The sequence below is a fragment of the Sinocyclocheilus rhinocerous genome, unplaced genomic scaffold, assembly GCF_001515625.1.
Source record: "Sinocyclocheilus rhinocerous isolate Xijiao unplaced genomic scaffold, SAMN03320098_v1.1 scaffold549, whole genome shotgun sequence".
Taxonomy (NCBI): Eukaryota; Metazoa; Chordata; class Actinopteri; order Cypriniformes; family Cyprinidae; genus Sinocyclocheilus; species Sinocyclocheilus rhinocerous.
Window position 1 is genome coordinate 220,065 of NW_015664999.1, and position 15,970 is coordinate 236,034.

Consider the following 15,970-nt stretch of genomic DNA (forward strand, 5'->3'; position numbering starts at 1 on the left):
AAAAAAAAAAAAAAAAAAAAAAAACTTTGCCCACACTGTTAAGTTATGCCGTGTGATTGTTGATATTACGAAGGTTGGTGCATTGAGAATTAAATAAAAGGAGGTCCAAAGGAGCAGATGGTAAATGAAGAGGACAGAAAACCATGAAAGACGACAGGAAATAGCAACACATTTTTGGGGGGTATGGGGTTAAACCGAATAACGTCCTTGGAAAGATTAAAGTTTTCACAAAGTCTAGCAAAACCAAACCACACAATACATCACTAATTTTCCCCCTTGCATGACAAAAATCATGTTCTTGCAACTACAACATATCCAAAATCCACCAAAATTTTGTACAGCTCATTATTTAATGTTTTCTCTCATTCACCGCCACTACACCATCAACCTGTAGGTTAAACCATTTCTAATGCAGATTTGCTTTATTCAACATCAAGAAGATCAGGCCCTTTCTTTCGGAACATGCTTCACCACTCCTTGTTCAAGCTCTTGTTCTGTCCAGGCTAGACTATTGCAATGCTCTCTTGGCAGGTCTTCCAGCCACTTCTATCAAACCTTTACAATTAATCCAGAACGCGGCAGCAAGATAAATTTTTAATGAGCCAAAAAGAATGCACGTCACACCTCTGCTTATCAATTTGCACTGGCTACCAGTAGCTGCTCGCATTAAATTCAAGGCATTAATGCCTACAAAACCACCACTGGCTCTGCACCCCTTTACCTAAATTCATTACTTCAGACTTATGTGCCCTCTAGAAGCTTGCGTTTTGCATGTGAACGTCGCTTTACTGTGCCATCCCAAAGAGGCACAAAATCACTTTCACGGACTTTTAAATTAACTGTTCCCTCCTGGTGGAATGACCTGCCCAACTCAATCCGAGCAGCTGAGTCCTTAGCCATCTTCAAGAATCGGCTAAAAACACATCTCTTCCATCTTTATTTGACCCTCTAACTCCAGCACTCTCTATTCTAATTCTATTCTTTATTTAAAAAAAAACAAAAAAAACATCTTGCCCCTTTTAGACTTTTTTTATTTACTAACTTTAAAAAAAAAGAAACTAACACCAGCTTCTCTAATATTTTTGTATTCTATCTATTTGTTTTCTTTTTATTTATTATATAATTAACAAAAGCAAAAAAACACAAGCTTGCTCTATTCTTTTTCTATTCTATCTGTTTTCTTTTTATTATATGATTAAAAAAAAAACTTGCTACGTGTACTGCATTAAGTTAACTGAGACTTGTTATAGCACTTGCATATCATTGCTCTTGTGTTGATTTTGATTGATTGATTGATTGTTGATTGTAAGTCGCTTTGTATAAAAGCGTCTGCTAAATGTCTAAATGTAAATGTAATGCTCGCTCCATCAATCACCCTTGGGCAAACCATCAGATTTCTTATTTTCTCCAATGTTACTCATGTACAACAGATAAATATTCACTCTGCTTTGCATATGCACTTTTCAAGAAGGGATCTGATGACATCCTCGTAACTGCTGACACATGAGATAATGCTAGAAGGAAAATAAAACCAAATGTAAAAAAAGAAAGAAAAAAAACTGTCTTGCTTGTTATGTTGAACAGCTTTGCATACAAGTACTATTATATTTTGGTGAAATATAGTGTCTGCTCAGTCTTTTTTGATACTTTTATCATCCAGTACTATGAGTCATTACCAGGGTTCTCATGTCATGTACACAAAAAAATACATTTCCTATGCACAAGTCAAACTAACTTTGACCATGCGCACATGCTTTTACTGGTGTTGTAGTTTTAATGATTCCAATAGGACACTAATGAATTACACTACGTTTAGAAATCCACTTTTTGATGAATGCATCAAAATGTAATTTGCAGTGACCACCAGTTTTATAAGAATTGTAACAGACCCACTAATGTTGCAATTATGGCAGCGAGTTGTGTATTCGAGTTGTGTTTCAGTAAAAATAGCTACAGGTAGCGTCAGCAGCTCACCGAGTGCAACCATTTCACGTCACTGAAAAAATGGTACCCGGGGTTCCCATTAACATCACAAACTCTATAATATAGTGTTTACAAGTCATTCGTTTTTTGTTTATGAACCTAAATGAGAGTAGAGCAAGACAGATGGGCAAGACACAATTCAGGCTGGATTTGATATGACAATTTATATATTTATATTTTAAAACATATATAAGATATTTGACAGTTATGCCAAATTGCCACTGAGGTGTCATCAAATACTTGATAAGTTTTAACAACTTCACTTTTGAAATTTCTTTATTTTTGATATAAATTTTATTTTTTCAACCGTTTATGTACCTAATTTTGTTGTGTATGTCCTAATACTAATTTTAGAGAGCACAGAGGACTGAAAGACTTTCTTGACTGTTGTCATTACTTATCTCATTATCTGTAGAGCTGTCATTAGACGATTGATGATCACATGTGTGACTCATTTGTTTTTTCTTTATATCACTTAAAAAAATTAAATTGATTTTTGACTTTTTTTGTTGTGGATGTCCCAATTGGAATACACGATTTGCAATTTAAAGAGAGTTCAATTAAATGATAATGTTGTATTTTGTTAGCATTTGTGAATTAATAAAAATGTAACTGGTTATATAATATAGGCACATAACATCGTAATATCGATATATTGATCACAGGCCCCTGAATCAAATCAAATAATATCACCGCATGTTTTGAGGTACAGGCAAGCATCACATTGCTGAGAGGGAATTAATGTCAGATCGTATCGTGATAAAACATCTGATTTACACCCCAACTGAGTACAACATCTCCTTAAACACATGCAATACCCACTATGCCATGACTCTTACTTGTACATGAAAATTTTTAGTACAGAAGCCACGCATTTTTATGCATGAGGGCCTAAAATAAAGTGTGGACATATGCAGGTATATATGAGCCAGTAAAAGAATAAGGCAGCATGCCATATATATAAAACTTTGTGTATGTGGTGCTAAAATATAATGCAAGTCACAAACTACAAATTACACAGTATATGTGCAAAAAAAAAAAATCACTCTCATTTATCACTATCACAAAATTGATCCCAAAAAGTTATCTTCGAATTGGAATCATGCATGTTTTCATACTTTTAGATGTTTAACAGAAAATGAGGATGAAAAAGCTCACGAAAATCAATCTTATTTGCAGCCATTCTTTAAAACTACACAAAATTACTAGGAACTCAAACTCCTAACACAAAGAAAGCCTTTTAAGATTCAAGAGGTAAAATTAGAGGTACAAAATAAGCAGAAGCAGAATATTACAGACACATCTATAACCCTCCTATAACGCTGAGCTCAAGGCGACAGCTTGATAACTGGATTATCGGGAAGAACACATCTGAATCGAGTCCTCTTGGCGAGCAGCGATATCAACCGCTAGTCAAGGTGACGAAAGCAACAGAGACAAGACAAGACATGCTGGATAAACCATCTGCAGTGAAACACACGGTTTTCGGTGGCGGCCTAGCGGGCTCTCTGACGATAAAGCATCACTCCATCACCGGAGCTAAAGCTAACGGGCCTGGGTGATCGGCGAGATTACTCTTATGGCCTCCTTCACCAAGAGCCACTCATCTGACCTGCACGATTTAACCTTTAATCCTGGTTAAAAAGCATCACGGAGCAAAGCAGAAGCCATTTGATCCAGTTTAGGGCGTATATAGGAAGAGTTCAGTACAGCTGTTCACATAAGAAAATGAAGTGGTGTTCGAGTGTGACAGGGACACTTACAGTTTCTGATGTCCGAGATGAACACAGCTAATCCTCGCATTCCATCTCCCTTCGACACAGCCGGCATGTTTGCTCGTTTTTTCTCTTCAAGCCGGCTTCAACACGAAACAAATGACTTTCAGATGTTCAGAGGTGCAGGTTAAACAGGCGGTGATGAGTTCAAATGCACCGAGCTAGCGGGCTAACTCACACTTGAGCTGCGAATTTAGTCCGGAATTCAATTGTAAGCGCTTGTAAAAGCACACAAATAATGTAGCCGCGGGTGTTTATGAAGAAAAGAGGTGGATGCAGTGGGTGAGAGAGACGCTGGGAAGTCAGCGCGACTGGTGTTTCCGTTGGCTAATTCATTCAATCCCGTGAACTCTCGTCAATGGGAAAACGATGGAAAGGCACGAGCTTACGTTGCGGTAATGACTAACGTTAATTAAAAAACAAGCCACCGTGTTGTTTTTAATTTATGATTACGCGCCTATATGTCGATGGTGTTAAAATAACAATTGATTCCTCTCTGACTTTGAGTCACGCACGGCAAGCTAGCCAAACAGCTAGCGAGCTGGCTAGCTCAATCAAATGTTAGAATACATCACCCAAATGACCGCGATAGGACAGCGGGGAATCCTGCTTGCTGACGAACTAATCTGACAGACCTGTTTCTCGAGGAAAAGATCGCTGTGGACTATAATTAGCCGTCAATAATGTACGAGACTTTTCGGTCGCTGTACCCGGACGGAGCTCGTGACAGAACGGGCACTTCTTCTTCTTCTTTTGTGTTTAATGGCGGTTGGCAAACCAGCTTAAGGTGCATTTCCGCCACCTACTGGGATGGAGTGTGAGGCCTCGATGAACGAATATATCATATACTACTAATAAAAAAAAAATTTTTTTTTTAAAAAACTAAATTCTTCTAATCAAATCTGTCAGAACGGGCACTGAGCTCGCTCCAGCGCTTCCTCCCCACATGTCCCGCCTCCAGCCCGCTTCTCCTGCTCTGATTGGTTAGTTGCGCTTCTGTCCCTGTTATTCGGTACACCATTTGTCCGTTCATACGTCAGTTACATTTTATGACTATTTTAATTGGCTTGAAGACAAGATCGACACTGTTGAAAGTATCAAAGTGCAAGTATGTGGGAATGGTGATAAATTGCTAAAAAGAGAGGTTGTAAATTACACTAATTAAATCTGACGACTGGTTTTTCATGTGTAAAGCTGATTATTGAAATAGTTTGATATTGATTGTGTGAATTCAATTCAATTCAAGTTTATTTGTATAGCGCTTTTCACGATACAAATCGTTGCAAAGCAACTTTACAGCAAATTAAGTTTCTACAATATTTAGTGGTAGCTTATCAGTGGTGACTGTCAGTTAATGTACATATGGCAGAAATGTACGGAAAAATCAATTAAAGACTTAATCAAACAGACGATGAATTAACAGCAATTATTATGATGCAATCAAACTTATAGCAAAATGTGGGATAAACAAATATTTATATAAGTTAATCGTACAACTCAAATCATCGTTGATCAAGACGGCACCTATCAGTTTTGTGCAACTAAACTAGCAAATTACCCCATAATATATTAGATGATACATCATCATCATCCTGTACACGTTAAACTCATATCTATATTTGTTACAATTTATCAGTGAATGCACACTATTCTCAAGGCATCTTCATTTAACATTAATGTGTAGTAGCATCTTTGGCAAATAGGCTTCTCATGGCTCGGTTTGATTTAAAAGGATAGTTCATCCAAAAAACAAAATTCTGTCACCATATACTCACCACGTTATTCCAAACTGTATGACTTTTTTATTCTGTAAAACACAAAATAGAAGATATTCTCAAGAATGTTGTGGTTTAAACAACATTTATTATGATTGTAAGAACAAAAATCACTGAGACATTTTTCAAAATATTTTCTCATCTTCAACAGGAAAAAAAAAGAAATAGGCCTACATTAAAATTCTAGGGAGACACGAGGAGAGGCTTTTAATTTTGGAGTTATCTATGTGTCTATATCTAATGTGCTTATGTTTTTTTTAGTTTTTTTTTTTACCTGTTTTAGTTTGGTCAGTACTCTCTTTCTCTCTCTCTCTCTCTCCTATAGAGAGAGAGAGAGAGAGATAGATAGATAGATAGATAGATAGATAGATAGATAGATGTTATTATATAGTTTGCTAAAACGTTTTTGTAAACGTATGGTCACTTACATCAGTCCAACCCTCATAACTAGCTTACCTGAAAACAATGAAATCATAATTCTCAAGAGAGAGAGAGAGAGAGATAGATAGATAGATAGATAGATAGATAGATAGATAGATGTTATTATATAGTTTGCTAAAACGTTTTTGTAAACGTATGGTCACTTACATCAGTCCAACCCTCATAACTAGCTTACCTGAAAACAATGAAATCATAATTCTCAAATAACCTGTAATTTAACATTTGTATGAAATAATAAATTAGTGATCGCGCTACAGTTTGATCCAATGAAAGTCACGTTTCAAAAGAGAGGAAAAAATGCCAAGAAATTGAGCCTATGACGGAGAGCTGCAAGAAAGTGGGCGGGGCCTACAGTGAATCCCATGATTGCCGTCCAATCAAATCATTTAGTGAAGGCAAAGAGGCGGGAGCAAAACAAGTGTGTTTTACATGAGCTGTGCTGCTGCAGTCGTGGTGGAATCCAGTTTACCGAAATGGCGGAGACAGCAGACAGAATGGAGGTAAGCTGGAGCCACTCAAGGCCATTTCGCCTAGAACACATGCGATGGCTAGCAGCTATTTACGATAGTTAGAATTAATATGCCAACTTTATTTGTTACGTCTAAACTACGATTCTGTAGTCGTTTAACGGGTTTGGTTGCTGCGTATGTAGTTATCAGGTGGGTAGAAATGTGCGCACACGCATCTTGAGCATCCATTTTAGCCTGCCGCGAGTAACGTTAATCCATTCATTTAGCATCACGTGTCTGCTATTGCTAATTGGCTAAAATGAGTTAATACAGAGCTTTTTTTAAATACTACGTGTAACCAATTGATGTATTATGGAACTGGATTTAGTAATATCTGTGTCCTGTTAGCTAGCTCCTCGTTCAGCTTCCATGAGGGTCATTTAGAGCACGCTGGCGGCTGCTTGAATGACTTATTGTTGGGTACGAGACCGCATGGGACGAGACACCGCAGCCTGATGGCTGTGATCTACTCGATTACTATTTATTACAGCTTCGTTCACGATTAATCCGTTATTAGTAACCAGATTGCTGTAATTGGCGGTGTGGCCAATTAATTTTTTTTTCGCAACCACGTTTTTGCCCACGTGCATTTAGTTCAAGAGGTCTCTTTCAGAGGTCTTCTGACTCTATAAAAACATTTATTCTCATTTAAAAGGCGAGTATTACCGCATCTTTGCTTCTCTAATGAATTTAAAGTTGTGCGGGTAAAAATACGTTCATGAGTTTGAACTACCATGAATCGTCTTAACTGGTTTTAAAGAGGTAATGCTGGTCTAGAATTTGCTCAGTAGTAGTAATAGTAGCGGATTTTGATTGGTCACAGTGGTTTGAATCTTTTGAATCCATTTACCAAAAATGTTTGTTCTTTGTTCGTCGGTAAATCTTAGTACAGGTTACAGTTGGTGACGACAAGTGATTCCTTTAATCGAATCCTTTAATTCGATTCGTTACAATGAAAGTCATGCGTGACCGACATAAGTTTTGTCCTTTGTTAAAATGTGCATATATACAAATCGTTTAAGAGACACCACAAAATGTTGAAGCATTGTACAGAATTCCTCACAATTAGCTACAAAACAGATTTATTGACCACCTTGTCTAGCTGTGTTTTTTCTTCTCTTGATAACTTTTCAAAATTGTATTTAACATACAAAAGACACTGCCTAATCTTAAAGCCCAGCTCATACCTTGTTTCGTAGTGTATAATTTATTTATTTTTTTTTAAATAGGTGTCCCAGGGAGAGAGTTCAGCAAAACCTGCAGCAGAAGACATGACCTCCAAAGACTACTACTTTGATTCCTATGCACACTTTGGTATTCATGAGGTACAGTCTTATTGGTCCATCATGTTTCATGAATAGTGGTACAATTACACATATTCATATCTGTGATCACTGTAAACCCATTCTGTGTCCACAGGAGATGCTAAAGGATGAAGTTCGTACTCTGACGTACAGAAACTCCATGTTCCACAACAAGCATCTCTTCAAGGATAAGGTGGTGCTGGATGTGGGAAGTGGAACTGGCATCCTTTGTATGTTTGCAGCCAAAGCTGGAGCCAAGAAAGTTATTGGGGTGAGTGTAAATCCTACCCGTTTATGTAAATGTCACCTCATTGTTTTCAACAGCTGAGTTTTTGTTGTGGATACTGACTGGTTTAGTTGAATGAGGCTCTTGCCCGTCCTGTCAAGGTGATGGGTAGGTGATCATGCTGTGCTTTTCTCAGATTTGACATTCTTTTGTCATTTGTTCCCCAGATTGAGTGCAGCAGTATATCAGACTATGCTGTGAAGATTGTGAAGGCCAACAAGTTGGATCATAGTAAGAACTTCTCATAGCTCTTGACTTCCTTATTTTTCAGACTTCATATGCACAGCACATTTGTGACGATCTTTTGAGCTAAACTTACTGTATCGTGAGTTATGTACCTCAAGTCCTTAACCTCATTTTCCCTGTCCAGTCGTTACCATCATTAAAGGCAAAGTGGAAGAGGTTGAGCTTCCTGTGGAAAATGTAGACATAATCATCTCTGAGTGGATGGGCTACTGTCTCTTCTACGAATCCATGCTTAACACTGTCATTTATGCAAGAGACAAATGGCTGGTGGGTGTATGCTAATGTCCTTTTAAAGTGTTGGAGTGTTGAAGCTGTTCACTATAAAAAATTGTGCATGCTGACCACAATTTGATTAATGTTCATGTTGCCTATTTGTTTTTCTTTTTTAGAAACCTGATGGCCTGATTTTCCCTGACAGAGCCACACTCTATGTCACTGCTATTGAGGACCGACAGTACAAGGACTACAAAATTCACTGTACGTGTCAATCTCTGAATGCATTTGAGGCCTTTTCAGCTGTGTCTGAAATAAGACAATTTCATTTATTTAGTTTTGTTTGCATTTTCAGGGTGGGAGAACGTTTATGGCTTTGATATGTCCTGTATCAAGGAAGTGGCCATTAAGGAGCCACTAGTGGATGTTGTTGACCCCAAACAGCTCGTTAGTACTGCCTGCCTCATTAAGGTTAGTTTACTCAAAATTGTCAATTACTCATAATCATATACTCCAATTATATGAAGTGTTTGGTTTTTATATAACCCCTGCTTGCTTATTTTTTCAACCCTACTGATTCTCTCGGTTCATTAGGAGGTGGACATCTACACAGTGAAGATTGAGGACCTGTCCTTCACGTCACCTTTCTGCCTGCAGGTGAAAAGGAATGACTACATTCATGCGCTGGTAACCTACTTTAACATAGAGTTCACTCGCTGCCACAAAAGGACAGGCTTCTCTACTAGTGAGTGCTGTTTTTGTTTTTCCCCTCTCTACCACACATTTTTCACCATGAGTTTTTAAAATTATAAATGAGCCCTTGAAAAACAAAGTGCATTTGTCTTTTAGGCCCAGAGTCTCCTTACACTCATTGGAAGCAGACTGTGTTCTACCTTGATGACTATCTGACGGTTAAGACCGGAGAGGAGATCTTTGGCACCATCAACATGAAACCCAACGTCAAGAATAATGTAAGCCCCCACCTGCACTTAATATTCTAAAATCGCACTTAGAATAGAATCTTACATGAAAGTGTAGGAAAATCTATTTTATAATTAGCTATTGTATTACAATAAAATAAGTTCCTAGAAATATGCATACACTACTGTTAAAGTTTTGGCTCTAAGATGTTCTTTGTTTTTATAAAAAAAAACTAGTGAAACTTGTTTTTTTTTGTTTGGTTTTTGTTTTTAAGTACAGTACTATTGTGAACAGGGTTCCCACGGGTCCTTGAAATCCTTGAAAGTTTGAATCTGAATTTTATTTTATTTTTTCAAGGCCCTGGAAAGTTTTTGAAAATAAACATGCATAGATACAGGTCTTTGAAAGTGCTTGAATTTATTTTGTGCAAGAAGTTTCCTGGAAAAAAATCCATATTATTCCCTCTGGTCCGCTAATGTATTATTTCTCCAACACTTCGCGGCCTATGCAAGCTAGCTTGCTTGATTTATGTTAGTTACGCGCATTTACGCGTTACGTTAAGTGTTTCCCGCGTGAGGTACTTTGTGTGTTGTACATTGCCATGACGTTCACGCGCGCACGAAACTACTATGATGGTACCTCAAAGTTTCACAGACACACCGTGAAATTAATGTTGAATTGCTTTGCTTGTTAAGATAATGTAAACCCATGAGGCAAGAAAAACTTATTATATTGTGTATGAAAAGCATATTCATATCCTAAATCTTCTGGTTACATGAGCCTAAGCTCTTTTCAATAAAATCCATGCAAAAGTTAATATCAGATCATTTTAGAATACCGTATAGAATGTACTGAATATTCTTCAGTTTTATGCAAAACAGAAATACAACAAATAGAATATCAGATCTCTGTTATATGGTCAAAAATAAATGCAAAAAAAAGCTTTTTTGCATGGTTGTTTTGACACATGAAAACTGTAACAATGTATCATACAGGGTAATACGATGTAACCTTGCTCTCACTTGAAATGTGTCCCCATATTAAGTCCTTGAATTTGAGGGTATTGGATCTGGAAAGTCCTTGAATTTGAAGTTAACCAAGGCGCGGGAACCCTGTGTGAAATTTATAATTAAACTTTTCTATTTTGATATTAAAGAATTTAATCCTCTGGGAAAGCTGAATTTTCAGCAGCCATTGTTCTAGTCACATGATCCTTCAGAAATCAGTCTAATAAACAGCATTTGCTTGAGATGGAAGTCTTTTGTAATGTAAATGTCTTTACTGTCATTTTTGATCATCCTTGCTGATGTTAATTTTTCAATTGGGAAAAAAAATAACTTACTGACCCAAGACTTTTGAATGGTAGTGTATAAATTTTTTTTTAACTATAACAAGTGATATTTCTAGAAACAGTAGAGCATCGTTGCAGCATAACTTAGAAACACAAGCATCAAAAGTAAATTCTTTTTATGCCTTTAATTTTTGCTGAATATTAGTAGCAGCAATATGAAGATTTTCAGTACTTTACAGTCTTGGTTTTTAAATTAAACCTCTTGAATGTCATAAGTTGTCAATAAGAGGATGTTGGTACGGTTCTACAGATCTATGCATGGTTCACATTCCCTGACCATTAAGTGGATATTTCATAATTACGTATACATTTGTGAGGTGTCCAAGACTTCAGAGTACAGGATGCGCTAGATTTCTTTAGCATCAGTGTATGTGAGGCAACTCTGAGAGCAGTGCACACTTGTGTGTGTGTAAAACCATGTACATTGTTTCATGACTGTGCATGACAGACATTTTTAGAGATTCTGTTTTACAGAATATTGTCTGACAAAGGATTTGGAAAGTTAAATTTTTTTTTTCTTTGAAATGCGCCCAAGGGGACTAAACATGGTGTATTTATATTGTGCTTTATTCCATCTTGTGTGCAAAATTCCTTTTTGGCCCTGCTTTTTCCAAATTTTAGGTGTACCATCTTGGATAAAATCTCTTGGGCTTATGCATGTACATGTGCAACTGCTCTCTTTTGCCTGTTTGTCTGTCTATGACAACATGTCATCCATGTATATATTTTTTTTTCCTCCTGCCATGCCAACATGTCTGTGTTGGTCACTGTAAAAAAAAAATGCAATGCAAATCAGCCATATGTTTTGATATTCCATCTGGTAAAGACAGCATCTTCCATGTAGGTAAAATGTAATGTTTCACTGTGGACAGGAGTTCTGCCCAGTAGTTTGCTGAATGAGCCCATATCATTTTGTATTTGTTCTGTACTTGGAGGCAGTTGTTTTGGACCATCAGTAGTGGGTGCCTCCATTATGCGCCATTTGTCTTCTGTGGAGTAACTTTTAATTCATGTAGTGCTCCTATGTCCTCATCTGTTAGCTTTGTTTTGTTTTTGTTTTATTTTTACTTGTTACAATGACTCAATCGGAGGATGTTATGGATGAGACTGCATAGTAATCTCTTGTGCAACTCATAGGTGGTGTTAATGAGCACTATTTTAGATCTGTTGATCTTTTTAATGTCATATAGGAAGAATCTTCACTGACAGTTTAGTTTAAGCTTATCTGCTGCTCTTTTGCACTGTAAGCACTTAAAACTAAGTTTCTCAGACCCAGAACTACAATTTAATTCCATGGAGGAAACCCTTCAGACTAAATTTTCCATTCAAGTGCTTTTATTGAAGATGATGCTTATCCTGTGTTTGAGTAACTTCACATTTGTTCCGTATTGTGATCTTCTCATAGCTGTGTACTACAGTGCTTTTGTCGAGGGGTGCAAGTTCACATGCCTTGTCTAGCACTGGTTTGGATTACCAGGCAGGAATTTGTCCACTAGGAATTTTTTTTTTCCCCTCCTTTTTTTGAAATAAAAACCAATTAAACCTGTGTTGTTTTATGATTTAATGATTTTAATGATTAAAAACTTTTTTATATATATATATACATACATACATACATACATAGATTTTTTATTTTTTTTTTAAGTTCATTTAAAGGTTTATGGAAGCATTTTATATTGGGTCTTTTAGGGTGTATTCATACCTGTCTTGTTTGATTCGATTGGCTCGAACTCAAGTTCGTTTCTCCTCTACAATTTCTGGTTCACTTGCAAAAAGGGCAGTGTGAAAGTGAACCACATCAAAAAAAAAATCAACATTTTATTTGGTCCGGAGACTCCGGACCAAAGCAAGTGAACTAGCGGAATTTCCTGGTGTGAATACACCTTTAGCTGGCTATCAAAGTTATTCAAAACTTTTGAAGTAGAAGTCGTCTTAATGCTTAAGTGATAAAGATGCTTTGAATTGCATAATTGAGGCTTTTAGGAAATTGCATTCACTCCCAAAACACTTGTGTAACGCATACTGCTGTTTGTTTATGCTTAGATTTTCCAATATGCACTTGTTTCTTCTTTTTTGTACTGACAGTTGTCAAAAGTTTATATATATTTAATCTAAATTTATCCAGCAGACCAGTGCAAATACAATGTTGCTTTAGAACACATTACAGCTAGCTTTAGGATTGGGTGCTCCAGGTTTTGTAGCTTTGAGCACTTCAATTCTATGAATGATTAAAATTATGAATGACGATTGTATGATGTGTGAGATAACACTGCACCATGCAAATATTGAGAAACCGCTGACCTGAATTTTATTGCGCAGCATTTACAATATTAGTGGGGGGAAAAAACTCTTCAGTAGTTTGACATTTAAAAAACCTGTAATATTTACATGTATGCATTTAGCAGATGCTTTAATCCAAAGCCGGTTACAAAAGAGGAACAAAATATGGTAAAAGTAGCTTTTTATGAAATAATGCAAGTGTTCTTGAGGTTTTTCCTTAACATTTCCTCCCTTCCAGCTTCTGCCCAATGGTAGCTTGAGTATTTTTGCTCAATATTTTCTTGAAATGTCTTGCTTCTCCTGTTCAAATCTCACTCCATTCTACATCTATGCTGGTGGTACTCATATTTTCTTTTCGATTCCTCTTTTTGATGATTCAACTGCTCTTGTTCTCTGTCGTAGCCTCTCACCATTAATTTTCTGATGATTTTCTGCTCTCTGTTTCTTGTTTTCTCCCCATATTTGCATCGATTTGCGTTGGGTCCAGCAAATAAACCATAAAACCGTGCCTCCTATGATGCTGTAAATCTGTTGTCTCAGTTGTTCCAGCAGCTTCTCTCAACGTTTGGTTCTGATTGTACAGTTCCATGCGTTTGTCTTTGAAGCTCAGCTTCTCTGGTTTGCATCTCCTTCCTAGTGGCATCAACTTTAGGTATAGTTCACCCCTCTAGCGTAGCCAGAAAAGAGACTCTGGGTGTGCCACATTTATTGTCAGATTAATGTGCAAAAAAAAACAACAACTCTGCGTATCACTAACGTTACAGAATAGACTGGGCTGATGTGTAAAACTATACTCAGGCTCGCAACATAACCATAAAACTATATAAAATATAATACAGTCAGGATCGCCAACAACATAGTCATAACACAGTACACTGTAAAAAAAAAACCTGTTGTTTTTACAGGAAAACGCTGGCAGCTGTGGTTACCAGAGAATTCCTGTACTTTAATAGAGCCTGTAACCATAGTCTATGAATGAAAAATCTTTTTTTTTTTAATTAAAGAGAACTTAGAGAGCGTGGGCTGCTTTTATTTGAATTTGTGCCTCAATAATGAGTTCTAAGTTTAAGAATACGCTAGAAGTTAAAATTCTAACATTTAAAATAATAATTTTTTTCTCTATTTAACATTAACTTACAATAGTGAAAGACTTCTTCCCTCAAGCAGATTGCATGTTTTTTTTTTGCCTAGCTGGATGTTGTGCTCATGATCAATAATCATGTTGCTTGCATTCACTCGAACTGATTTGCCGAAATCAAAACACGGACGGCGCGAGACCTGCTCGCTGTGAAGCGGCCGGCAGAGGATTCCGCTTGGTCTCAAAGCCTTCCTCGAAAGGCTATATTCGCAAATGAAACAATGATTTGCACAAAAAGAATGATCACTTATCAATTGAGAATTTGTTATTCGTATGGCCTGGTGGTCATACGGCGTATGCCTGCGAATACGGGACAAACTGCGTTCCGTTTAGCTTTCATACGGAACGCTTTTTGATGCCTTAAAGGGTTAGTTCACCCAAAAATGAAAATTAGGCTGCGTTTTACTCACCCCCGAGGCATCCTAGGTGTATATGCAACCCTCTATGGACACCTTGGCAATAGAATCGCCATTGGCTAGTAAATTTTTTTGTTTACTTGCCAGACTGAAATACTATACTATAGGCCTACTATACTATTGCGCATGCACCGGTGAGTCTCCTGAAAACCAACGTTTGTTTACAGGATCAAAGGAAGCAAAGTTTCCTTACTTTAGCAAAGGAAAACCAGTCTCCTCTTGGCTTATATCGTAATACTATGACATTCTTCTTTACAAATCCTCGTTTTGTACTTCTAATTCTTGACCGTTATTTAGTTTTGATCTCTCCCCTGCGTTTCTGCGTGTGCGGCGCATGCGCAAAGCCGACCTCATACGTCATTCCCCCAGAACTGCTTCTGTTTACAAACAGTGAGCGAAGCTAGCGTTCAGGGGGCGTGGCTTTGGACAGCGATTGCAGGGAGGGTGGGACTTTCGCTTTCAGTGCTATCAGGCTAAAGTTAGCATTTTCCAAGATCTCCTATTGCACCTTTAAGATACATCTTATTTGGGTTGTTTACCATACCGAGTTTCAGTTTAACTTTTATCCGAGTTCCGTAGTGAATGTAAGTGAGCCTTAACCACTCCAACGCGATCTTAAGTAGAATAATATAAACATTAAATAATATCAAACGTCTACATTCACTATTATCCAGTCTCCGCTGTAGCTCCCGTGACCTAAATTCCCAGAATGCATTGCCACTGTGACGACACATTCCCATTCTCTGTTATACGGAATGGTTGGCAACCCAATCTGTTAAATTCATCTATTTTCTCTTTTAACGCTAGGGGGCTGCGTAATAATATTAAAAGAAAAGCACTGTTTTTATTTGCTAAACAAAACAAAAAAAAAGAATGGTTGGCAACCCTACCTGTTCTGTTGATGCCGGGCCAGGGGAGGGAGAAACATCCTCATCCTCGTTAGGCCTTGTGTCCGGGTGTCCATCAAGCCGAGGTTTTTTACTAAAGAAATTAAGCAGAGAGCTCCGCGACATATTACTAGCCTAGCAAGGTTTAGTCAAGAATGCGCGGGCAAACGCCTCCCAAGATGCTGGGGTCACACGTCACAGTCAGCGGCTTTTTGTGGTTTGGTTGGCAGTCCGAATGTCGGCAGATAATTTTTTTTTTTTACGAAAATCACTTCAAATTTAAATTGCATTTTAAATGAACAAATATTGTAAGTAGGCAACAATAGACAAAAAAACCAAATTTTTTATTAAGACTATAAAAAAATAACTGCATCTTTTTTTAGGTGTGCCAGCTGCACACAGCTACACACACACACACACACATATATATATATATATATATATA

General features: G+C 37.3%; 2 protein-coding genes across 7 annotated transcripts in view; one reads left to right on the forward strand and one right to left on the reverse strand.

Annotated features, from left to right (window-relative positions):
• The window catches only part of LOC107730730 (AP-2 complex subunit alpha-2-like), a 30,016-nt gene extending 25,515 nt beyond the window's left edge, over positions 1–4,501 (reverse strand). For all 6 annotated transcript variants that reach the window (XM_016541630.1, XM_016541629.1, XM_016541628.1 and 3 more), the window contains exon 1: positions 3,747–4,501. In XM_016541630.1, coding sequence (XP_016397116.1) covers positions 3,747–3,813 — 67 coding nt within the window. In that variant the 5' untranslated portion in view covers positions 3,814–4,501. The remainder of the gene's footprint in view (positions 1–3,746) is intronic.
• Positions 4,502–6,380: 1,879 nt separating this feature from the next.
• Positions 6,381–9,548, forward strand: LOC107730737 (protein arginine N-methyltransferase 1-like). The gene is made up of 9 exons (XM_016541644.1): positions 6,381–6,474; positions 7,713–7,808; positions 7,903–8,058; positions 8,241–8,304; positions 8,444–8,586; positions 8,709–8,796; positions 8,888–9,003; positions 9,127–9,277; positions 9,382–9,548. Exons 1-9 carry the CDS (start codon positions 6,448–6,450, stop codon positions 9,531–9,533), a joined length of 993 nt encoding a protein of 330 aa, XP_016397130.1. The 5' UTR covers positions 6,381–6,447; the 3' UTR covers positions 9,534–9,548.
• Positions 9,549–15,970: the final 6,422 nt, after the last annotated feature.

Coding starts and splice junctions, on each gene's coding strand:
- LOC107730737 (XM_016541644.1), top strand. CDS start 6,448: ATGGCGGAGACAGCAGACAGAATGGAG. Junction 7,809..7,902: donor CACACTTTGGTATTCATGAG/GTACAGTCTTAT, acceptor CTGTGTCCACAG/GAGATGCTAAAGGATGAAGT. Junction 8,305..8,443: donor GGCCAACAAGTTGGATCATA/GTAAGAACTTCT, acceptor TTCCCTGTCCAG/TCGTTACCATCATTAAAGGC.